The sequence below is a fragment of the Ovis aries genome, chromosome 2, assembly GCF_016772045.2.
Source record: "Ovis aries strain OAR_USU_Benz2616 breed Rambouillet chromosome 2, ARS-UI_Ramb_v3.0, whole genome shotgun sequence".
NCBI classification, from domain to species: domain Eukaryota; kingdom Metazoa; phylum Chordata; class Mammalia; order Artiodactyla; family Bovidae; genus Ovis; species Ovis aries.
Genome location: NC_056055.1, coordinates 33,523,903 through 33,549,859, shown reverse-complemented (window position 1 = coordinate 33,549,859; position 25,957 = coordinate 33,523,903). Strand labels below are relative to the sequence as shown.

Sequence of the window (25,957 nt, the reverse complement as noted above, 5' to 3'; positions counted from 1 at the left end):
CTCTATAGCAGAGAGATAATTATTCTCCAGAACTTGTTAAACAAAGATAAAAGACTTATGGTGAACAAAGATTTTTGGATTTGTAAGAAATCCCACACGAAAGCATCAGTCATTCAAAAAAAAAAGGAAACAGATAAGTCTTCCTGACATGGACAGTAACGGGGCAATTGCTAGGTGCATCCTGATCAGTGGCTCATGGTGGCTTGGGAAGAGCTCTGCAAGGACCAAGAATACCCTCAACAGTTCAATATCTATATTCTATTCAGTTTTAAGTTAGATTTTATTAGTACCTTCAATAACAATGTATTTTGATGTCCACTGTTTCTTAAAAGTTGTAAGCAGACTTTTTCTCCTGATGCTAATTACATGTTCTTTAAAATCAAATTCCTCTGTGTAGAAACGAAGAAGTCCCAACCATAGCTGCCCAACAGATTCTGTATTTTTTCCATATTCTGGCCAATAGTTGGGCTAGAAATAGAAGGAACAAGAGATTTCATGCTCTATAGTAAAGTGTTAATATCAATAGTCATTTGTATCTTAGGGAATAAATCTGGATTTATTTTAATTAACTAGAATTTAAATATATAAAAACAGTTATAAAACTTTTCTATTTTAAAGTATCATTTACATGAGTTTATTAATCTCTAACCTATGACCCAGAGACAGAAAGTGCTCTGGGTTTTAAATGTCAAACCTCAGAATGCATGTTTGTGGAAGAATCTAGAAATAAATTTTAGAGCCTTGGTGACACCTAGTTATTATACCTCTGTAACTCAAGAGTTTTTCTAAATTCTGTAGGAAATCACAGAACAAATTATCTGTTCATGTGGAGTAAAGCTAGTTAACCATTTTGAATTATTAGTCAGTAAAGAAATCCTGGATACAGTCCCTAGAAACTCACCTGGCTTAAAAAATATTTTCAACTTCAAAGGAATCATCTGTATATGCTAGTTTTTTTTTTACTATCACAATATAAATAAATATAATGTAACAAGTGATAATATAATTGTTGACCATCTACACTACAGCACAGTATAGCTAACTTTCAGTCAAGGATGTAAAAAATCTTTACTATTAAAATACGTACCAGTTCATCTATTTGATCAAAAAAATAAATATTCCAGCCATCAACAAATATTTCAGGTTTCTTTTCACCTTTGTATATCTGAAATTAATTTTTAAACTATTAGTATGGATTACAAACTTAGCGCATTGATACAAAAACTTGTAGGAAAATAGTAAAAATTTTAACTATAGAACCACAGAATTTTAGAGAAGGAAAAGGGCTCAAAAATCATCCAGCTCTACAGATGACAAATACAATTTCCTTTACTAATACCTCTTGAAGGACAGGAATAACTGGTGGAGTCCTCTGCTGTAGAAAATATAGCACCATGAGCGTATATGCGTATGACGATAAGCTGCCTCTAGAAGCATCGCCAATATCGCACATCTGGGGGTAAGGAAAGGGAGGAACAAACGAAAGATCACCGATGTCTTCTGCTACACTTACAGCTATTCTATTGTCACTAAAAGTAAGGTGCTTCTAGAGGGCACTAATATAAAAGTCGTACTTTTCAAATGCTAATATATGCCAACAAAACCAAATAAGACCAACCCCGCCCCCCAAAAAAAATCAAAAAGTAAAACAAACCCCAACAAAGCTGTGGAACTATCAGCCACAAGCAATATTAGGTTATCATGTAAAATTAAGGTAGCATTTTAGTTTGTTCAGTAGGGCTTCTCAAATAGTTGGCTATGGTTCTTTAAAAATATAGGCCAATGTTTTCTTTTTTCTTTTTTAAGTATAGTTGGTTTACAATATTATATTAGTTTCAGGTGTGTAACACAGTAATGCAATATTTTTACAGATTATGCTCCATTTAAAGTTATTACAAAACAGGGAACTGTCTGGTGGTCCAGTGTTTAGGACTTTGTGTTCTCACTGTGGAGGGCTTAGGTTCTATTCTTGGTCAGTAAGCTAAAATCCCAGAAGCTCTGCGGTGTGGCCAAAAAAAAAAGTTATTACAAAACAGTGGCTACATTCCCTGTGTTGTACAACATATCCTTGTTGCTAATTTACTTTACATATAGTAGTTTGTGTCTCTTAATCCCATAATATCCCTGTCTCCCCTACTGGTAACCACTAGTTTGTTTTCTACATGACTGAGTTTGTTTCTTACGTTTTCAACAAGGTTTAAAGATGTAAAGAAATTTCCTGAGGAAATCTCAGGAGTAAGGATACTTACCTTTGTAAATACTTTCATAGTATAGCACAAATATTTCACTCTGGGATCAATGGCTGCATAAGCAGATAAGAGTCTTGTGTTATGAAGGGCCTGTTAAAAGGGAAATTATACTACCTTAAAAACAGTTTAAAGGTGAAATATTCTGAATAGGTTTACAGTGTAATTCATTTTTAAGATGAAGACATTTAGACTGAAACTATATATTTCCCCTATAGAGTAGCTTCACTAACTTACTAGACAATAATTACAAGTGACATCTGATCTCAGGCCACCTTAGTCTAAACATTCCTAGAAAATATGGGCTATAAAAATAATCACTTCCCTTTAACTCAACGTAAGATCTGTATCCCTGCCTAGTATTCATATTAAGTGTCCTTAGGGGCCAGAGAGGTTCCAGAGAGCCTCGAAAACAAACCAGGTCTGAGACCAAAGACACACACACACACCCCACAAAGTTCAAGCAAACAAACAAACAAACAAACAAACACTTGCCACTCTGACCTCATTTTAATGAATACTAATATTAACTCAATTCTGTGTTATATCCCCAGTCTCAGAACACTGCCAGACACTTAGTAAGCACTAACAACTACTAAAAGAATGAATATGATGAAATGAATGGCTTAATTTTACTTAAAGATTGAGTAAATTAAGAGATACTTCTTCCCCTTAATCTCCATAAAGAAAAAGTCTAGGGAAAATCTTACCAATGTGTTATACAAACTGATGTCCACTTCCAGCCCGCTTCTCAAATGGAAGAACTTTACAATTGGCACCTTTGCTGTTGTAATAGGCAAGATGTTTCTCAGTCCTAGGTTGGGAAACAAGATAGTGTTATTAAATCCAGCAGCAGAGGGTCTAAGTTGCTCTTATGTTCCAACATAGAATGAAGTAAACCTGGCTTTGGCTTGTCTCAGTGAGTCACTAAGACTAGTCAAAGAATTCTGTTATTAACAAACAAGATTCTTTTGGCAAAATTTACATTTGTTAAACACATGAATATCTGGAGTACAAGAATCAACAAGGCAGCCACTGCTCTTCAGGAAAACACTGGATCTTGTGTATGTGTATAGAGCTGTCAGTCTGATAAACTTCAAAACAGAGGAAACTACTATAGAATCTGGACTACGTGCACCCTACCTATTCTCTGTATGACTACATACATTATATGAAGAAAAGCCCTACATCATATGAGTAATCATCTGAATGCCCAAAACAAAAGTTACTCATCATGGAGCTAGAAGCCATGTCAGTATAACAAAAGAATCAGTGTCAACAGGAGAGAAGGATATTGCCTCAGCTAGGTTTTGAAAAACTACAGGCAAAAAAAGAGAAGGCTGAGGGAATTTACCAGGCAAGGAAAACTGCACAGGGAAAAGGTAGCTGCCTGAAACAGAATGACAAGCTCAGGAAACCTCCATGGAATTGTGCAAGCTACAGAGTAGACTTGAGGGAAAGAAATAATGAGTAACAGGAGAAGTGGTAAAACTGAGAAGAGCCCAAATATGGAACAAATATATCCTTGGAGGCAAAGAGATGCCAATGAACTGGCAAAATCTGGGAAGAATCACTGACCATTGGAGGCACCTGGAAGAGAGACAGGATGACCATTATAAAAACTGACCTGGGACTGAACTACAATGGTGGCATGGGAACGCAGAGAAGCAGCAAGACATGTTTGAGAGCATCTCTAACTGGATGGGTTGGGAAGAACATATAGGGAAAAGGAAGGCTATAACAGAAAGAAGACTCCCTGAACACCCAGATTCCTTTACAAACATCACCATCTAAGACCATTCACCCTTACCCAAAAGATGACACAGACCCAGAGACATGAACATGCTTAGGAATATGCAGTTGGTGAATTGTGGAGTGGGAATTCAAATCTAGGTATGTCTGACTCTACTGAACCTAGTCTAGGACAGGCTAATTATCACTTCATTCATTTCAGTGATTCCAAGGATGTCAATGTCAACAAGCAAGAAAGAGGATGTAGAAGGAAGAACAGCTAGTGGCGCTTGTAGCAGAAGGGAAGTGGAAGCGAGAAAGATGTGTTTATTCTGGGTGCTGAGGTCCGAGCTCCTTTTTGAGAGAGTTAAATGGTGACATCTAGAAGGACAGATGCCTAGTGATCTGGAATTCAGAAAAAAAAAAAAGTATGCAGATGAAAGGAATTTCAGCAGAAAAGGTCTGCATGGGAGACAGAAGAAGTCTAACTTATACTGATGGGGAGAAGGGGCAAGGAAGCTCCTATTTACTGAACATGCAGCAAGTCAGGCCTTGTATTGTATTATTTTTCTTAATCTTAAATCCTATTATTGTTGTTCCTGCTTTGCAGATGAGAAACTGAGTGCTTACGATGAAGGTGAGTGACTTTTTGGAATCACACAGCCAGCAAGCAGGTACCCAAGATTTAAAACTAAGGAGTCTGATTTCAGAAGCCACCATTAATTACTTTGCTATGGTGGCTTTAAATTGAGTATCCTTTTTTTCCCATCTCCTTCCTAGATGGAGAAATTCTAGAATCTGACACTGTTAACTCACCATTATGATATTTATAAACCTGTCCTCTAGGATTTACTCACAGTACATCATCTTGGTTCCTATTTTACCATTCCAACAGCTACTTTTTCAGTGTCCTTCCTTAATTTCTACACTTATAAATTAAAGCTTGGTCCTCAACCTCTCTCATAATCCCATGGAATTGTTTTATTCTTGGCCTCTTCCCTCAAGGTTTTCAATACAAAACTGTTTCATTTTATTCTTCAGTCTTAACTGGCAACTCTACGTTTCTAACTCTACTTTTCTAACTGCTTGCTGGACTGTTAACTTAGAAATTATAGCTTCATGGCAACTATCACTCCACACTGGTATTCTCTGCAAACATTCCCATTCCATTTCTTAGTTCAGATATCAGCCTGAACCCATATTTCCTCCTTGCAGGTTTTGAATCTAGGAAATTTCCCTTTGGAATCTCTCATATTCTTTTCCTTTTAGGATCACTGGCATCTGGTTAAGACCCTTCTGCCCTGTCCCTTAGACTGTATCTTCCCTAAGAGCATACCAGCGGCCTAAAAAGTTCTGCTTTGTGTTTCTTCTCTTGAACACAGTTCACATTTTCCTACTAGTTCCTACTTGAAACTCCTCTCAAAATGTATCAATCTTCTCATTGTCCTACAAAATCGATTATAGTGATTCTCACAGTCACATCCATGCATCTTCGGAATGACTTCTCATTTATCCTTTTCAAATCATGTTCATCAATATCATGAGATCAGAACAAGGCCGTCTCTTCCATGAACCTCCCTTACCCAACTCTTTCCCCAAATCTCTCTCTCCTCAGAAGTTATTTAATACTTACTGTAGGCTCTACAAGTTATTTTAATAAATGAATACCACCATACATTGTTCCATACCCTATGAGAGCATCTTACCTTTGAGATCTGAAAGTTGTCAAAGGAAAGACCTGTAGACTTATTTTTCTATCCTACCTACATGCCCAACACAGTGCTGAGCACATAACAAGCAACCAATAAAATATGTGGGAAAACTGCTTTCTTAATCATTGCTTTCTAGCTATTATTCAATTTTTGCTCCATGCAATCTGTATTACATTATAATCTATACATAAAAGTCATTTTTAAAAAGTCATTTTTAGTCTAAAAATGACCTATTTTTAACATGGTTCATTCTTAGAAAGTGTAGGTTTTTTAGGAGAAAGGGAAGTGATGTCTGCAGCTTAATCGCAAATGGTTCAGAAAAAAATTACAAGGAAGCAAGAGATAGGATGATAAATCAAATGTGATAAAATGTTAACTGGTGGATCTGAACGAAGGGCAGACAGAATTCTTTGTACAATTTTTGCTGATTTCCTTTACATATGAAATTATTTCAAAATCAAAAATAAAACCTACCTCACTATGAAATACCTAATAGTCATGGCAACGTAGCAATCTAGTTTCTTTGCATAATCTTCAAAAACAAAAATAAAAAAGCATATAGTTTTGAGAGGTAAAATTCCCATAATGCTTATTTCAATGATCATAAAAATGATATCAAAGCACATTAAAAAAAATACTGATGTTCTACGTCACTTTTCATTAGGAATAAAACAAAATTAAGATTGCCCCTGTTATTTAAAATCACATGGTATCCTCTTTAAACTCCTGGAAATAAAAAATGCAAATAAAAGGGGTACTCCAGGTGGACACTTATGTGCGCATGCCCATGCTGTGGATTTAAACCTACTCTTGACCAAGATATAAGAAAGCGTTTTATGGATGGTCCATAGATTCTAAGTTTCACAAAGGCAAGGACCACATCTTGCTCATTTTCATTTTTAACTCTTCGCACAGACGTTTGATGTACCACATTTTAAAAGACTCTCACTGTTAACAGCATCCACAGCTACCTCTGACAAAGAGAGGCAGAAGAATATGTTAATGGCATTTCAGCTCTGTGCACAATTACAAAACCTGTACATTTTTTGCAGCTGTAAATACTTGTTCAGGGTCATGCACAACTTGCTGAACAGCTGCAAGTACAATCCATCACCCCAGTCCATAGCGCTTTCCGCTATACTTCACGTCATGGCCAGCAAACTTACCTACACTTTGACTTACACTATGTTGATAAGGCAAAATGATTCCCAAAGTTTCTTGTGTGTATAGTATACATTTTGTCATGAAATAAAACCAAGGCAACAATATGCATACAAATTATAACCAATTCCTCAGTTTTTCATACTTAACCACACAGATTTTTTTCAAAGACACCAATGCTATAAATGTTATATGAGCCAGTACACTGTTTCAGTCATTTGTAAATTTTAAGTATGCAAAACACTAATAAAAAAGATGAGAATATTTTTTAGATAAAGCTTATAGAGGTACCTGAATGCTTTTTGAGGACTCTTGCCAATTCTTCAATAGTTCTTACACAGTCCAACCCCTGCAACAAAAATGGCACAGACTGAATCAAAAACAGAAGACAGGTTCCTAACCCTGTTTTCGTTTCATTTCCACCAGAAATAACAAAATTAAATTCAATTTGCTTTACATTCATTTTTCTTTTTTAGGTGAGCATTAATCCCTACTCACAGAAATATCTTAAGAATATGGAAACCCTCATGCATCCTACTTACTAACTGCTCTTAGAAGAGCAGGAAAGGCTGAAATCAGTGTCCCCAGAAAAGTCTCTGAACCACCAAGAACCTCCAATTTTTTTCCTCTATGTGACAGAATTAATAAGAGAGAGCTCCTGTGGCCTGTCTTATTCATTCTGGGTAGATCTTCATTATAGCTTAATTAAGAGCTGATAAACTGCTTTGGGGTATGATTAAGCTCGATTATTTCTCCATAGGACTAGTCAAGCATATAACGCACAAAAAGAAAGTTATACAGCAAATATGAGTAACATTTCAAATATTTAAAAACATTTGGGCTGACCTTTTTAACATTAAATACTCTTGTTGGTTAGTTGGTTATATACTTCCCAGAATTTGGAATTTAATTTAGAAATGCCCCCACAACTAGTTTATTAATCATGTAAAAATTCAATGTTAATGATGTATAATCAGGTCATTCACATATTGGACCCAATCGTCCTTATCCACCTTATTCACCAAAGTCACGCCAGATAACCTGTGGCTGTTTTCTTAAATCAGATGCATCCTTAAGGGACAAAACCCTGAAACTCAGAAAAGGCATAAGAAGATCCAGAGCAACAGCAGCACCACTGATTTGGATGTGCAGCATTTGGACTACTGTTGTAAATAAAAAGGGGATGGATTTAGTACTTGTTAAACTTTACACCTTTTCACAGTGTTTTATATTTGACAAATGCCATCAAGGAGGCAAATCTTTTCTGCCTTGTGGGCCATATGGCCTGTTGCAAGGACTCAACCCTGGAGTTAGAGTGACAGCAGATGTAGACCATACATAAATGAAAGGGTGCAGCTGAATGCCAATAAAACTGACATTAAAAAACAAAACAAAACAGGCAGTAGGCTGTAGTTCACTGATTCCTGACATACATGATCCAAGTTGAGGTGCACAACAATTTTCTGAGGCAAAGGAAATCTCATTTCTGTATTAGAGATAAGCAACCAAAGATGGACACGCCTGTCTTGAATCCAGTTTAGTACTCTTTTATTACTGTACCATGGGCTTCCCTGGTGGCTCAGCTGGTAAAGAATCTGCCTGCAATGCGGGAGACCTGGGTTTGATCCCTGGGTTGGGAACATCCCCTGGAGAAGGGCAAGGCTACCCACTCCAGTATTCTGGCCTGGAGAATTCCCTGGAGTGTGTAGTCCATGGGGTCACAAAGAGTCAGACACAACTGAGTGACCTTCACTTTCATCACTGTATCACACTGGCTGCCTTCTAAAACTTCACAGAAAACCTTATGTGGGTGTATTTATGCACCTGAGTCAGCCTGGTGGCTATGCCAAAGGGACACTGGAAAGGCTAGTTTGGTGTTCTAGAATTCCCAGATGTCGCTTTCATATCCAGTTTGTATTACAGGTTGGAAGCACAAGCCTTTCTACTCCTCACATTCACCTCTATAAGCTTTTTTTTCTCTATAAACTGCTAATGTATATATTTGCCCAGACAGATTATGCCAAATGGCATACTCCATATGATATACCCTGATAAATTTGGAAAATACCATGCTGAATTGTGAATCAAGATTGTCGAAACACACCCCACAGCAAATGCAAGTTTTATGTGGTTACTATACCTCAGCAGTTTCAAGTCCGTTAATTGTCATGCAGACATCAAGGTCACTCTGTTTGAACCCAAATCCATTTTTGGAGGAGCCAAACAAGCTCAATTTAGTTCCTGTTAGGGATATATGAAAAGTAACAACTAACCTGAGTACCTTTAATTTTCTGACCACAGCAACTCTCTTATGAATCAAAAATACTCAGTTATTAAGTGTTCTATAATAATCTCATAATAATTATTTTCTTTTATTAACTAGTCTTTTATTATAAATTACTGCCTTTCAAAATTTACTATAAATAAATACAAGCTATAGAAGACACAAAAGATTATCAAATGTCACTTTATTCTTAGATGCAAGGACATTCCAAGGAAAATGTGGATCCACCTCAGCATATTTAATAACGTAAGCTTACTACTTTCTAAATGAATTCACTTTTTAGAGGTCTGAACCTTGACTCTCAACTAATAAATGAAGTTCACGTGTATCTGCTAAGTGGAATACTACACTGCAACTGTCTTCTCTGTTGGCAAACTAGGACTGGACAGACCTAAAGCCATCCTAGGAGTATCACAAAACAAAGAAGCCCTGGTCCCCACCATCACTGCAAGACTGCTTTCTTATGCTCAAAGTTAATGTTCTTATTAAAGCTAAATAATTATTTACCTGGAAACTCCTGCTTTATGAAATTTTCTAGGTTTTGCCGAATATGTTCACGAGCCTGATCTTCTGCAACAGTTGGAGAAAAATCCTCTGTTTAAAATAAACAGATACATTCAGAAACAAAGATTGTTCACATTCTCTGAAAAGTATTTTTCAATAAACCTAGTTAGCTAAAGAAAAAAACCCAACCAAACCCTAAATTTTGTGTCTTCTCAGTAGACAGTATTAAGCAACGTACAATAAAGATGCCTTTTTCAAAGAGTCTATCACCAAGAACTGTTCCTGAGATGGAAACCAGTCTGCACAAGGGTTCTGTTCCTGGGTTTCATAGAGGCCCAGAGCCTGATAAAGGCAGAGCGTGAACATAACAAAGTTTGTGAGTATGTATTTATACATATATATAAAACACATTTTATAGGTGTGTGTGTGTATATATATATATTTATTCACATTTTCCCTCCTAAGGAGAAGTAATAGTTTTCTTTCATCACTTACTCTCTCCAAAGAGATTTGAAGAACAAATCTCTGATTAAGAACAAGTGACTTATGGCACAGACAGACATCTTAACATGCAGCAATGTGATGTGTCATAATGTTCCACTCTTAGCAGCTGCATGCCTCTCCATCAAATGGTTTTCCTTGTAGAACTTAAAGCTCTGCACACCAACACTTCCCCAAACTGATGTTCCTTAAAGGTTATTAGCTAACATTAATGAAAAAGTATTCTAAGCTCAAATTTTAGAAACGTTAGATAAAGGAGTTATTAAATAAGCTTATTACCTAAACATTTCCAGGAGCCTTTATTATGCTAATATGCCCTGAAAATCTCTAAGGGAGGGGGCAGGATATACAGTTATTCCCCCTTGACCTTTGGAATACTTTTTGTTACTAAATACTATTAATGGCAGGTACCTAGAAAAGCATTTCAGGGAACACCAGTTAGGAAATGATAGTACTCCAATCATAAGCCTTAAAAGATTCTCCTTCCCTGTCTTTCTTTAACAAGTACTTATTGCATGTCCCAAATGGAACATGATACACAGAGTACTATGCATACTCTGACAAACAGACAAAGCAAAAGACTTAGCCTGGATAATGAAGCTAATGGGTTAGTGAATCAGATTAACTCTTGAGAAAACATTAATTTAATATTTTGACAAATAAAAACAAATGTTAATAACTTACTGTAACACTGAATGCAAACTTGATCTAAGATATTTGAAAATTTGGGTGTTAATGGTGGCAAAGGTTCCAGCTGGATTCTTTTGAAGTCTTCAGGACAGTCCTTCTTTAGATGACCCTCTCGTTTGCATAAACTGCAAACTACTGTAGGAGACTGCAGGAAGATGGCAAAGCAAAACAAGATTTAAATAAAGGAGCCTTTTTATTCCGAAGTACACATCCTCCACCTCATATTCCAAAGGAATGAAAATATAGTGGCATGGCCACTCCAAACACACTCAGGAGAAAAAGGTAGTTATTTTGACTACCAACAGCATTTCTTTTCTCCTCTGCAAATTCCCAAGAGACTAATGAGGGCAGTGGACCTTGTGGCTGCACTGGAGTGAACCACTACTCAGACAGGTGAGAGCCCTGGTTTAGTACATGAAAATCCAAAGTACATGCATTAAAATTCTTTCAAATCTCCTGGTTCCATGTATAGAAGTGGCACTGATTACCTTGCCTTTGGTGAAGGTGAGTTTACTAAATTCATAGAAGAAATCAGACTGGTCCACAGTTGAATTTTCCTCACATACACTTTCTTCTTTAAGGCTGATTTTATTAAGTTCCACTAGTAGATTTCCATCTACATGGTGTTTTCCACATTCTTTCAAGTCTTCATACTTAGCAGATCCGTCTAATTCCACATCCTCTTCAGACAGGGCATCCTCATCCCCTGATCCAGTGAAGGTGTTGTCTAATTCATCTCCATTAGCAATGTCATCCTCATCTTCCCTTCGGGAAATGGAGAGCCGGGGTTCTTCTTCCTCCTCCTCGTCCTCCTCTTCCTCATCAGACTGAAGGATTCCTGATATCTGGCTCTGTCTTGAAGGGGTAAAGTGGCTTACAGCATCTCCAAGTTCACTGGTACCTTCTATGCTTTCTTCATCAACATCAGCCTTGGCATAGGAAGTAGGAAATTCATCATACTCTTTAGCTACAGGATTTCTGAAGCCTTCTAGATCCAAAGTGGTATCTGTCTCCTTATTTCCTGGGCTGCCACAGGTGACAAGCGCTCCACACTTGCTACTACTTAAAGCTTGATCATCAACAGTCAAAGGATGCTTGCTTTCCTTTCCACCTTTCTCTTTCTTATTTTTACTTCCTGTTTCTTGATGATGTACTTCAACATCCTTAGAGTCACCAGAACTGACTTTCGCCTTAATACAGTCAGAGTTTTCCAGGTGGACAGTGATGTGTGAGTTTCCCATTTTCTCTGCTGATGGGTTTTCAAAGTTTTTAGCAGTCTCTTTAAGAGTAAGTGGCTGTGCCTTGCAGGTGTTTGCAGTTGAACTGGCAGCACCAGAACCTTGAGCCAAAACTGAGTTTTTGAGTTTATCACCTTTCGCTTGTACCTCTGGATCGTGTTTTGCTATTTCTTTAGAACATTCAGAAGTACAGCTGACAGTACTCAGAGGCTTTGGAAGACTGGATTTCGTAACTTTGTGTGGAAGAGCAAAATATTTATACGTTGTCCTTAAACAATGAAGTATATATTCAAACACAGGTTGATTATTTAGGGTCCTTGCCACATTTCTTTTTACAGAGTAGGGATCTGTAATGAAAAAAAAAATCCACTACTTCACACATTTCTATTTTACGTTTTAAAAACCAACCTGCTACATAAAGACAACAAATAAGTAACAGTACAACTTATCATTTATCTCATGTGCTTTTTTTAAAAACTGGGGATGGGAAGTAAGAAGATACAGTTTTAAAAACAAAAAGAAATGCTTTCTTAAACATCTGCTCTATGACGAGAACCCATTCTATTCAAAACCATTACCCCTTCCCTACTCTGTCCTGTGACTGTGGAGGTAAAAAAAAAAAAAAGTCATCAGTGTGGCTCTCATGCCCTCGGGAAGCGGGGTCTTCCCTCCGGGCTCTGCTGAGTGCTCTGCCTCCCCACTCAGCCAGGCCCTGCGGTTTGTAGAGCTTACCTCCACTCTTCTGCCCTGGGAAGCCCCATCACTGAACTGGCTGGACTGAATTCAGGGGCGAGAGGGAGGCACCAGGAGGAGACACCACTTCTCTCAATCTTTTCTCCTCCCCTAGAACTCCAGCAGGTTAGGCAATTGGCCAGAAGAGCTGAGCCAGAGAAACTGCAGGGGAGGGTTTAAAAATGTGAGATCCCCATGACTGCACACAGAATTTATGCAAAATGCAAAAAACCCTCTTATGCAATATAAGGCTTGAAAAAAATCAAGCAAAAATAAGAGAATTCCATTTAGGAGGTTCTTTAAATTATTTTAAGGAGGAGAATTAAGATTTCTAGAGGGGTTCCCATCTCCTGACTTTGTAAAGCTGACAGGAGCTCGTCCATTTAGGGGCATCTACAGGGCACACCAGTATGTCTTTCATATAATGGTTTCAGCTAAATAAGACTTAACTCATTTAAGAGCTAAGTGTTTTTAAAGAGAAAGGTGTTTTTATGAATAAGTTCTAAATATTACTGCAGGTATTCCAAAAATAAACTCTCCATGGAGAGAAATTTAATGAAGAATGCTGTTTTTTATGAGAAAAGGTATTTTCCTCAACCTCTGAAAACTAAACAACATCAATAACAATTCATGAAAGGACTGAATCTAAAGATTCAGAAATGAGAACAGCAAAGAGGAAAGGGGGATTTACATGTCACTTGGAAAAGACTTTTTAAGCATTTAAAGTTATTAAGCAATTTACAAAGAAAATAAGGACACAGACAGCTATTCCTTTTAGTTGCATAAATAATTAAGATTTTTTTATCACAGCACTTAAAAAACTCAGATGAACAATTTGGTCCCTTGGAAAGATCTACTGTAATGCATGCAAGATTCTCGCTATCTACTTCACCTTTGGGGTCAGGCCTACCTTACATGTAGAAGCTGAAAAAAGACCGAAATAAAAAGCATGCTGTTAGACTGATACCTTAAAAAAAAAAAGGCGGGGTGGGGATGGGGATTAAAGATAAATATTTTGAGATACCTTCAATGGCAATGCGTTTTTTGGGCCAATCCTTTGATTCACGAGATATCGATTCTTTGACACGGATACTTATCACTAAATCAGCCAAATTAAATTCTAAAGCATAGAATCGAAGCAATTCTACCCAGAGTTGCCCAACTGGTACTGAAGGCTGCTGTTTTGAATCAAATATTAATGATACCTATTAACAGCAAAGAGAAAATATACAGGTTATTTCAGATGTCAGTACAATCTGAAAAATCAGCGATCTTCAAGCATCAAATTAAATATATCCGGAAAACCTTAGCAAAGATATGAATCGGCAATCTATCTTGATAAATCACATTCTAGGTTCTATTTTGATTGTGAGCAAGCAGCATTCCTTCACTGAATTCTGGGATTAAAGTTATGTTAACACCTAGTCAGTACCATAGGAATAGACAGGCAGCACATAACCAGGCAGCACTTCTAATTTTGAAGTCTTAAGGGCAGGTGGCGAGAACCGGGCTTCACTGCTACTCCTCTCAGCACTGAGTTCTCCCTGTTCCTGCCGCCGGAGGGCGCCTTTATGCCGTTAAGACACAGAAATGGACTGCAGTTGTTTGCAAAGAGTGGAAGGAAAAATGCTCCTCTCACTTGCTTTGAGAAGTTACATTAAGTTCATTGGTTCTTCCAGCAGCAACTGATTTTAAAGTCGAATAAATAACCCTTGATTTCAGAAATTAATACAAGTTTTCCACTCACAGACTCATGATAAGATGTGACATACTGTGATACAATAGAGTGGAAAGTTCAAAGGACTTAGAAAAGAAAAAGAGGGTCCAAATACTGACTTTGTCACTTCACAGGTTTTGACCGCTTCATGACTTAGCTTCTTCATTCTTGGACTGGCAGTATAACTCAGAAGCGAAGAGAACTGGCTTTTGAATGGGACATGCTAAGCTTTCAAATCCAGCTCTTCCATTTACTAGCTGTGTCTGATCCTGGTGATGGTATATAAGCTGTCTAAGCCTCGGTTTCCTCATCTGAACAATGAGGATCATAGTACCCACCTCATAGGGCTGTTGGGAGGACTGAGTGAGAGAGAGTCTGTTAAGAGCTTAGCACAGTGCCTGGCACACATGTTCAAAAAATGGTCGCTATCATTATCTGCAGAGTAGGGATGATACCACCTATAACACAGGATAGTTATGAGGATTAAATCAGAAACAAGGGAAAGCATCTGGTAGACTGGTTGCTGTCTGTATTTTTTCATTTAGGTATAGTCTTTTTAAATACAAGAAATCCATTTATCATTGAAACCATGTCACAACTGTAAGATGCTCTTAAGAGGTAATTAATTCAACTCCCATATGCTACAAGAGAAGGAACTGAAACCCAAAGAGTTTATGTGGCTTGCGTGGCAAAAGAACAATGTCTCCTGATCCCAGGCCAGTGCTCTTTCACCACACTATGCAATGTCAACACTGTCCAGACCTCACTTAATTTTAGAAGTGGCAGCATGATTCATCTCTGCAATTAGCATTCAAATGCAAAGATAAAAGTATTTAAGCGGTCTTTCAGCAGTAGCCTTTCCTTCTAGGGTAAACAAATTTGCCTCCAATTGCACTTTAGTATATCAAGCTTCAAAATAAGTGGTGTGGTCATAGATTTATTCAGTAAATCTCAACACAAAGGTTCTGTGAAATAAGATAAAGTCATCAGGTGGATTTACAAACTAAACCTGATTAAAAATGTAGTTGTTTTGGTCCCACAAACAACAGTTAAGGACATGGAGAAAACCCCAGAAATGGAAAGTTCCATTAGATCTCACCTCTTTATTCATATATTCAACATCTCACTGAAATGACTTCACAATATCATAACATGGAACTTAAGAGACCTCTGACATACCTAGACTAGTGGTACTTACATTGCTGTTTTTTTAAAAAAACATGGGAGAACACTGTGTTTTTCAAATAAAGTAAGACTAGTAGCTAGCATTTACTGAGTGCTTACCATATGCTCGGCACTGAGTTAAGCATTCTATAAATCGATGACCCTATGAGAAGGTACCAATATCATCTCCATTTACAGGTGAGGAAACTGGGGCACAGAAAGATTAAGCCACCTGCCCAAAGACACATAGCTAGAAGTGGGTGAGCTGGGATACAAATTCAAATATTCTGGCTCCACAGTCTGTGCTCTTAGCCGACACTGGAACCCCAGACAAATGACACAAGTGGTGTGTTCTGGTGGCAGCTCAGGTAGGGTGCCACCACCATTCTCTTCCCTTCAACAAAACCAAGAATATGTGATTCACCAATATCTCCCCATTTTAGGCCAGAGGAAACAAGGACTACAGGAGTGACATGACCTGTTTGTGAAGAGCTGGGATTAGAATCCCAGTCTCAGAGGTATTTTGTGGATATTATTGTCATTTTATCCCAAAGGGATATGGGAAAGCTCATGGAGTCAAGGACTGTTTACCAATTTGGGTCAGAATCCTCCTGTTAGGCTGCTTAGATCTGTTGTTTGAAATTCTAATGACAGCTTGTTCCTTGTTCATAAATTCTCCTTCTCACTACTAACCTATGAGTAAGGACAAGTATACTACCATAGGCTTATTCACTGTTATTTTAGCAATTTGAGGTTAGTTAACTTTTCTTATATTTAAGCCTCATAATTGGAGGATAGATAGGAACTTATTTTTTAATTCTCAGCCTCTTTCACAGCACCTTACACAGAGAAGAAACCACGTAACTATGGATTCAATGATTTGCAATTTTACCTTTTATTCCTTGTCTATTCAAAGAACTGAACAGACTAGAAATTAAACAGTTATGAAATAGTTAAAGATAGCTGAGGAAAGAAGAGAGGAAGATTAACTCATAAACTCCACAATTAACTACTGATTTAAAAACAAACAGTAAGACCAGACATGAGAGAGAACAGACCTGTCCCCTTTTAACGGCCATCTCCTTTGGCGCCTCCTGTTTTGCTGAGTCCACATCCCCTGCAACATTATCAGTGTATTCCCAGACCACAGAGTCTTTCTTAATTTCTTTAAGGTTGAAATTTCCTAATTTGTTTAGTGAGAATCCGTCAATCTAGGAAAAATTAAACACACATTATAAGGCAGAAATGATTTTTAAACAATCAGAGTATATTAATCCTGGAAGAAATGAAAAGTGACACAGTTCACTCAAAATATGAAAGGCATCTTTTATCAAAAGATTACCTTTGAGACATCTGTAAATTTAAAGAGATAAAAAATCAAGGTTTTCATTTGCAAAAGAAATGGTGATTTTTGGAAATAGTGAAGTGAAAGTTGCTCAGTCATGTCCAGCTTTTTGAGACCCCACGGAAAATACAGTCCATGGAATTCTCCAGGCTAGAACACCGGAGTGGGTAGCATTTCCCTTCTCCAGGGGATCTTCCCAACCCAGGTCTCAGGCATTGCAGGAGGATTCTTTACCAGCTGAGCCACAATGGAAGCCCTTTTGGAAATATTTTTTTGTAAACAGTCTAACAGACCACGTCCTAGGCCTAAGGCCACGGTTCTGGTATAAAACCACCTAGGCCCAAACCTCACTCTCTCAGGCACTAGCTGTGAGACCTTCAGTAAGGTCCTTGTTTTCGTTTATGTCTCAGGTTCTTGTAAAAAGGGGTAACACTAGCATCTCCTTAATGGGATAGTTAATGGAAAAAAATAATGGACATAAAGCATTCAGACAGGGCATGGCATATAGTAATTGCTAAATAAACATAAAGTTTTTCTTTGGACATGGTTAAGATGCTAAAGAAAAGCATAGGCTCAAAAGGTCTAAGAAATGTGGAACAAACGTGAACAGATTTCTTTACTGTAGGTATAGTGGGATTTTTCATAGCCTTTAAACATGCTAACGTCAGTAACAAATTATGGATTAGGGTATGACTGCGGTAGCCTGATTCTCCAATGTATTTTCACATTAAATGGACAACTTCTGTGGTTTACCTGACAGAATAATCCTAAACCATAAGCTCCCCTGCTCATAAAAATTTCCTTCCAACTCAGGATGAAATGTGGTCGTTTCTAGGGCCTAAGTGGTGCTTCCCAGGTGGCTCAGTAGTAAAAAAAGAATTCATTTGAAATGCAGATGTGGGTTCAATCCCTGGGCTAGGAAGATCCCTGGGGGGAGGAAATGGCAACCCACTCCAGCATTCTTGCCTAGGAAATCCCAGACAGTGGGGCCTATAACCCTTAGTAATTGTTGTGCAACTCTTCGATATTCTGTTCTATTTCTTATTCATTCTTTTCTTTGTCCTTGCTTTTCAGTTTAAGAAGTTTCTACTGAGTAAAGCTTACTGATTTTTTTTTTCCCTCTAGGGCCCTAAGCATATTAAGTCATATTGTTAAAACTCCTGGTGAAATAATTCCAGTGCTTGCTCTGTTTCTTCAAACTATGACTTTGCCTTTTAGTACGCCTTATAGTTTTTTTGTTGAAAGCTGGGTAAAACCCTGTGGTGTGAGGTTTTTCCCCTTTATCTGACTGCAGTCAGGCAATGTACTGTTGTAGCTGTAGATGTCAAGGGGCTATAACTTCTGTTGGTATCCTTGTTTGTCTCCTCTACTGTTTTTGGGTTTCCCAAGAGACTTCTTAAATGAAATCTTTCTACTATAACCTCATTATTACACAGGAGGCCGAATAATGCTGCAATAAGCTGTGAAGAGAGGCGAGATATCCTATAGTTCTATGAGGTCTCAGTCTTTTAGTGAGACTGGATCCTGGGCTGCAACCGTCACTTCGTGTTTCTCAGTCCTGCCAATCAGAGGTGAGACAGGGAACAACAGAATGCTGGAGTCGGCTATTTTTCCTTGCCCCAGGTCAGTCAGGCCCTGATAAATCTCAAGGTGGCTCAGTTCAGTTTAGTTGCTTAGTCATGTCCGACTCTTTGTGACCCCATGGACTGCAACACACCAGGCTTCCCTATCCATCACCAACTCCCAGAGCTTGCTCAAACTCATGTCCATTGAGTTAGTAATGTCATCCAACCATCTCAGTCTGTCATCCCCTTCTCCTCCAGCCTTCAATCTTCCCAGCATCAAGGTGTTTTCTAATGAGTCAGTTCTTCACAACAGGTGGCCAAAGTATTGGAGTTTCAGCTTCAGCATCATCCTTCCAACGAATATTCAGGACTGATTTCCTTTAGGATCTCCTAGCAGTCAAGGAACTCTCAAGAGTCTTCTCCAACACCACAGTTCAAAAACATTAATTCGGCGGTGCTCAGCTTTCTTTATAGTCCAACTCTCACATCCATACATGACCACTGGAAAAACCATAGCTTTGACTAGATGGACCTTTGTCGGCAGAGTAATGTCTCTGCTTTTTAATATGTTATCTAGGTTGGTCACAGCTTTTCTTCCAAGGACCAAGCGTCTTTTAATTTCATGGCTGCAATCACCATCTGCAGTGATTTTCGAGCCCCCCAAAATAAAGTCTCTTACTGCTTCCATTGTTTCACCATCTACTTGCCATGAAGTGATGGGACCAGATGCTATGATCTTCGTTTTCTGAATGTTGAGCTTTAAGCCAACTTTTTCACTCTCCTCTTTCACTTTTTCATCAGGAGGCTCTTTAGTTCTTTGCTTTTGCCGTAAGGGTGGTGTCATCTGCATATCTGAGGTTACTGATATTTCTCCCAGCAATCTTGATTCCAGTTTGTGCTTCATCCAGCCCGGCATTTCACATGATATACTCTGCATATAAGTTAAATAAGCAGGGTGACAATATACATCCTTGATGTACTCCTTTCCCAATTTAGAACCAGTCCATTGGTCCATATCTGGTTCTAACTGTTGTTTCTTGACCTGCAACAGATTTCTCAGGAGGCAGGTAAGGTCGTCTGGTTTTCCCAATCTCTTTAAGAATTTTCCAGTTTCTTGTGATCCACACAAAGGCTCTGGCATAGTCAATAAAGCAGAAGTAGATGTTTTTCTGGAACTCTCTTGCTGTTTTGATGATCCAATAGACGCTGGCTATCTGATCTCTGGTTTCTCTGCCTTTTCTAAATCCAGCTTGAACATCTGGAAGTTCACAGTTCACATACTGTTGAAGCCTGGCTTGGAGAATTTTGAGCATTACTTTGTTAGTGTGTGAGATGAGTGCAATTGTGGGGTTGTTTGAACATTCTCTGGCATTGCCTTTCTTTGGGACTGGTATGAAAACTGACCTTTTCCAGTCCTGTGGCCACTGCTGAGTTTTCCAAATTGGCTGGCATATTGAGTTCAGCACTTTAACAAGGAGGTTCAGTTCAGTTCAGTTGCTCAGTCATGTCCAACTCTTTGTGACCCCATGAACGGCAGCACGCCAGGTCTCTCTGTCCATCACCAACTCCCCAAGTTAACTCAAAATCATGTCTACTGAGTTGGTGATGCCATCCAACCATCTCATCCTCTGTCATCCTCTTCTCCTCCTGCCCTCAATCTTTCCCAGCATCAGGATCTTTTCAAATAAGTCAGCTCTTCGCATCAGGTGGCCAGAGTATTGGTGTTTCAGCTTCAACATCAGTCCTTCCAATGAACACTTATGACTGATCTCCTTTAGGATGGACTGGCTGGATCTCCTTGCAGTCCAAGGGACTCTCAAGAGTCTTCTCCAACACCGCAGTTCAAAAGCATCAATTCTTCCGCACTCAGCTTTCTTTATAGTCCAACTTGGTTCTGGTAAAATTGTTGCCTTTGAGGGCAGGCTTTTACCTAAGACAGCAGAATGTTCTAGGCAATGTCAAATTGACAACCTTTTTCCTGGATAGAGGATTTTTCTTGGATCTTCACCCTGAGAACCTGGTGGGCATTTCTGGAGATAAAACTCATGAAAGGAGCACCTTATGAATGGGCCCTCTGCTGTTTTTCCATTTTCACACTTATCCAAACTGAACTTCCAGAATCACAGTTTTCTTAGCTTGGTAATGGTTCCAGAGGCTTCTGCTTTGACAAGTTATATACCTGCCTGTCTCTCCAACTTGGGGAACAGTGGTTTTTCCCATGACCCCACTTCTCTGAAGGATCTAGTAAGAGTTGTTGATTTTCAGCATGCTCAGCTTTTTTCTTTTTGTGAGGATGGAGCGATAACTTCCAAGATCCTTATATGGCGCCCTGGATTGATCAACAATCAGTCAGAGATGTGCTGAGTGGCCAGAAAGAATTAAGGGTTCCACTTCTCTGTATTTTCCCTCTTTGTTCTTTTTCCCCTTATTATTTGGTGGCCCTAGGTCCTCTGCCCAGAAAGAGGAGTGGCTTTTCTACTAGTAAAGCCTTTATGGTAAAGCCACTGAAAAACAGGAACTCACTCTGGGTTGGTCATTTGCTTAATTTTGGGCTTCTCTCTAAAGTCTGAGTTTTTCAGTCTCCAGAGCCTTCAGGTTGTTATTTTATGTGTTTTGTTGAGAATTTACAGCTGTTATTTCCAGAAGGATCACTTGTTTAGGAGTTCAAACCTCCACCCAATAAGAGGAACTTGACTTTCTACTGAAGGGGAAAAGGACTACATCTGTTCTCCTATCTTGTTCTAGGAGTTCCACATTCATGATCTCATTTCAAAATTTCTCAGGTGAGTCTTTCCCCAAGGCTCAGAGATTAAACAACTTGCTCAAGGTTATAAGGATTTTAGTGGCAAATCCTGGGTGACTTTCAGGGCTGGCAAGCTTTTAACACTTGACACTACTCTTCTTTCTACTGTATTATCTGGCATTCTTAAAGTGAAAATAATTGTTTCCTAAGAGTTAAGTTTATATAATCTAAAATAAGAATGATTCAAAAAAATATTTACTTGGAGACTAGCAAAATATTGTTGTAGGGGATAAAAGAGGCTAAGAAGACAGGGTTAAGCTAGTCATCATTCACAACTCACATATCAGTATCAAATGATAATAAAATGGAAATTTTAATTGGGAGTAAAAGGTCAGAGAGATATTCTCCAACATGAAAGAGATCTGAGTAGGTTGGGAGAGAATGGCCAAAAGATTTTTGAAAACACAGATCAGAGCACAGAAATATGATACTCTAAACTTCTTGACAAAGAATCTAATCTTATTCACCCATGTATTACTTTCAGGGCTTAGTACAATGACTAACATACAGAGTGATTTAAAGATTTTGAAGAAGTTAACAGTTTGGATACTTTCATACACATAATTTTGAGGTTTTCAATAGATTTTCTACATGAACAGTGATATATAATATCTGGCATGAACAAGGCACTGAATTTCTTTTCTGTATTTTTGCTGTATATTTTTGATTAATACTCTAGCAGAAACCAGCACACTGATACCTAACTAGTTTAAAAAGGTGAAGACTAAGATCACTTTGGGTCAGGCAGTAGTCTGCCTTATTTGATATATACAGTTCAATCCAGTGTTTGACCACTATATACTTTTGTCATTAAATTTGCAAAAACAAATGGCATAATCAAAACCAAATTCTGTCATCTTAGAGAACTTCTAGTATCACTGCCAAGGAAATAATACACTTGGCTATAGACAAAGGTATTCATGTTTCTCTTAAGCAAATCCTGAGGAGATTCCCATCACCAGAAGAGAAGCGCTTTTTTCCCCCTGCATCTTCACATCAGTGACAGATGCCCACTTCAGGGAAGATGAAGACACAAGAAAAGGCAGATTTCACTAAGACAGCAGTGATATGGCAACACAGCCGACCTCTTTCTCAGGCATTTTTTTGGCCCAGGAGTCCAACTGGTTTGGTTGTATCTTAAACTCCTATCTCTCTTGGATCAAAGTGAAAAGAAAACTTCAAAGACTTTTTCAAAGACTTTCGTATCAGACTTAGGTCTGATGAAAAGGGTTATTTGTCAACTAAGGGTTGACTTTGTTCTCTCACCCTTTTTTCCACCAGAACAGACTAGCAAGGATACCCTGAATTTTTTCATTTCAGTACCGCAAGCACAAGGAGAACTCTCTTTAGGCAACTGGGTTGCAGCACAGCAGACTGCAATTCCTAGAGCCAGGACAGTGTTTCTGCTTCAGCCTTTGTTCTCAGGGCCTGCCTGATAAAGGTCCTTGCTTAATTCTCAACACATTTAGTATAAAGAAAAAAATTCCCTAAAATCTTATTTTATATATATATAAGAACTACGGCTCTGGAACATCTCCTCGTTAAATGATGAGAATCCTGCTTATGGTAAGAAGACAAGTAGTTAAAATACTGGATGTATCTTTTACCAAGTGAAGCTTTTTTATAAAATAAGGATATACATAAGACTTTTATCAAGGAATTTCACCTAGGGATTAAAAGTGAGGCATTTCAAGAGAATGAAAATAACCTCATTTTGACTTTGAGATGGCTCCTTCTTAAATCTTACTATTTGAATAAATCAGCTCAACTTTAATTTATCCAGAAAGAAAGAGTGGTCACCTTACTGAAGTCTTATTCATCTTAAAGATTACAGCAAAATATTATTTAAGAGGTGACTTCTAAGTTCTGCATCTGTGGTATGAGTAGCAATCTCAGCACTTACATTTTCTTTTGTTTCACAGGGAACAGGGTAGAAAGAGAACAAAAAGATCAGTAAAAGAAAGTGATAGTGAACTGAATGCTTTCTACAGTCTGTCTGGAGGTGATATATAAATTCAAGTATCAAATTATAAAACTGTACCCAAAGAATTGTGTAGCAAATGATAATGTAGGTTCACATTCTCGTCTGTAAACCTCAAGATCATGTGCTCCATAAATTATAAGTTTCTTCAGTTTAGAAAAGTAACAGTCTCCCTAGCAGAGTATATGGCAGCATCTTGTAGCCAAATACATTAATATTTCAGCAGTGAGAGGCATGAATTTTCACAATAATAGGATAAATAAATTCATGTCAGTTCTGGTTAGGTTTTTAGACTTTGAAATTATGCTCAAGGGATTGTGGCTCCATAATAAAATCAATATTGGATACATAAGCAAAAAATGTTTTATACCCATGATCCTAGATAAACAGGCAGAAGGGGTTCTTTCCTCTGTTGAAGAAAGAAAATGGCCATCAGAGCAAACACATAAGGTGGTAAACCTCCTTCTTCAGGGCGATCTATACTGCAAAGCTACAAATGAGAGAAAAGAGGATAAGCATTCTTTTGTACCAACTTGTCATTTATGCAATTTGGTCTAAAATCTGTTAATTCATTTCCATTTATCATGTGATTTACTCTTCAAAATGAAATTCCACAATGACAAAATACCCAACTTCCTTATACTTGTGTTGTAAACACATACTGTGGTTTTCAGTGAGTTTCCACTTCAAATTTTTCATTTGTTAACTAAACTCACTTGTGAAAGGCTCTAAAAATCTATTTATTTTTTGATATCCATGGTAAATCCATTCACTTGGTTCAAAAACTTGTTAATGAAGTCAAAATAATGATTCAATCCCAAACATAAACCAATTGGCTTTGCTCAGTTTAATGGCCCCCCTCATGCTTAGCTGCTACCTCGAAAATGCATGCTTTGGTCAGAAACATAATTAGAGGAAAGAAAGCAGGCAAACCAATTAGCACTAGGAGAAAATAACAACTTAGTGATGAAGTAGGAGGCTGCTTTCAAAGCACACCATATTGTGATTACCAATTCATTCAATTAAGAGTGGGGCATCCTCTGTCTCTGTTATATCTTCGACTCAAGCAACAGGAATTATGTGTTGTCACTGCCATGTCCTAATCCATAAAGCTTTTGGCTTTTTTCTATACAGAATCTCAAGTTTATAATCGTGATGGGACCTTACATTTTGGAGAAATGTGATGCTCTCGTGTTCATCTGAGCATTTCATTAGGATACCATGTTTAAAATACTGTAGAAATGTAAAGCAAGATCAGATAGTGGCTTTCATTTTTTGGGAATCTTTGCGTATATTATTGGGGCTTCCCAGGTGGCTCAGTGGTAAAGAATCCACCTGCCAATACAGGAGATGCAGGTTCGATCCCTGGGTTGGGAAGATACTTTGGAGGGGGAAACAGCAACCCACTTCAGTATTCTTGTCAAAATTCCACGGACTGAGGAGCCTGGAGGATTGCAGTCCATGGGGTTGCAAAGAGTCAACATGACTAAGCAAGGGTTTATCACTGGATGGTATAAGAGGCTTTATCTTAACTCTCCTGTTTCTGAGACTCACTTCAGGAAACTAGATAAAATGTAAACGTGTAGGCTATACCTCAGATTTGACCTACAAATCTAATTTTTAATAAGTATCATAAATCATTGATCTTTTGAACAATATGCTATAGTCAAACAGAAACAGTAAGTTTTTCTTTCTATATACATTAAAATTTCTAATACTCAAGATGCCAACTCTCTTGATGTCTATAAATATGCATCCAAACATTTAATATTAAATGAACCATGTAAAAATCAAAGTGTACTGCTTAAGCATACGTAGAATGTATTCATTCATTTAAAGAACTCAAACCTACCTTTGCCCAGTACCTAAATGCAATTATCAGAGGAACCAGCTTTGATTCTAGTTTTCCAAGGGCAGTTAAATGATTTGTTGTCAGACAAGCATTTTCATTTCCTGCGCTCACTTTACAAAGAAGACCACTGGTGGGGCGTAGAGGGTGACAATGAGAAGGAAAAAGAGAAAGATAAAGTGTTATACAGGTATCAGGTTTCTTTTACACTACCATCAACTAATTTACACTGATAATAAATACCTTAAAAATGAAAACAAAAAACTCATTAAACCTTTATGGGTCATTTAAATAACTGGCTTAAAAAAGATAGGGCAGCTATTTTCTGGGTAAACTTTATTTTGTAAGAACCAAAACTGTCACATTTTCTTATATTAAAACAGTTTTTAGGGGGAAATGCAAAGAAATATAAAATGTTTCAAATGGGAGTACAAATTCATCTTAGTAGGAGCAAAAGTGTTTTCTCTAGCTGGAGGAATCTGCTTGATGGTGACTCATTACAGCCTACAAACCACCCATCTACAGTGGGAATGGGAGTGTTTCCAGATGGAGAGAGAGAGCTGGGTGAAGTCATACCAACTGTTTTCAGTACTGTTTAAAATGCTGCTAAAAAGAATGGCAAATAAAGGTGATCAGAGCAAGTAACTATTTGATAGTTTGTTTGTTTTTTTTTTTTTTTACGAAATGGATCAAAATGCTTCCTTTCTATATTTTTTCCTTTTAAGTACTTTTCT

At 37.9% G+C, this 25,957-nt stretch overlaps 1 protein-coding gene and 1 long non-coding RNA gene across 31 annotated transcripts in view; one reads left to right on the top strand and one right to left on the bottom strand.

Moving 5' to 3' along the window:
* Positions 1 to 25,957, bottom strand: part of TUT7 (terminal uridylyl transferase 7) — a 58,115-nt gene that overhangs the window by 19,671 nt on the left and 12,487 nt on the right. For all 30 annotated transcript variants that reach the window (XM_060409088.1, XM_060409091.1, XM_060409099.1 and 27 more), the window contains exons 9-22: positions 25,227 to 25,353; positions 23,745 to 23,864; positions 16,739 to 16,891; positions 13,824 to 14,004; positions 11,318 to 12,414; positions 10,824 to 10,974; positions 9,642 to 9,728; positions 8,991 to 9,091; positions 7,142 to 7,199; positions 2,957 to 3,060; positions 2,250 to 2,339; positions 1,340 to 1,453; positions 1,088 to 1,165; positions 291 to 468 (exon numbers count right to left, since the gene is read on the bottom strand). In XM_060409088.1, the coding sequence (XP_060265071.1) occupies positions 291 to 468; positions 1,088 to 1,165; positions 1,340 to 1,453; positions 2,250 to 2,339; positions 2,957 to 3,060; positions 7,142 to 7,199; positions 8,991 to 9,091; positions 9,642 to 9,728; positions 10,824 to 10,974; positions 11,318 to 12,414; positions 13,824 to 14,004; positions 16,739 to 16,891; positions 23,745 to 23,864; positions 25,227 to 25,353 (2,639 nt within the window). The remainder of the gene's footprint in view (positions 1 to 290; positions 469 to 1,087; positions 1,166 to 1,339; positions 1,454 to 2,249; positions 2,340 to 2,956; positions 3,061 to 7,141; positions 7,200 to 8,990; positions 9,092 to 9,641; positions 9,729 to 10,823; positions 10,975 to 11,317; positions 12,415 to 13,823; positions 14,005 to 16,738; positions 16,892 to 23,744; positions 23,865 to 25,226; positions 25,354 to 25,957) is intronic.
* LOC132659153 (uncharacterized) lies at positions 16,891 to 25,868 on the top strand. The gene is made up of 2 exons (XR_009599153.1): positions 16,891 to 21,549; positions 21,656 to 25,868. It is a non-coding gene; the product is annotated as an uncharacterized LOC132659153 (long non-coding RNA).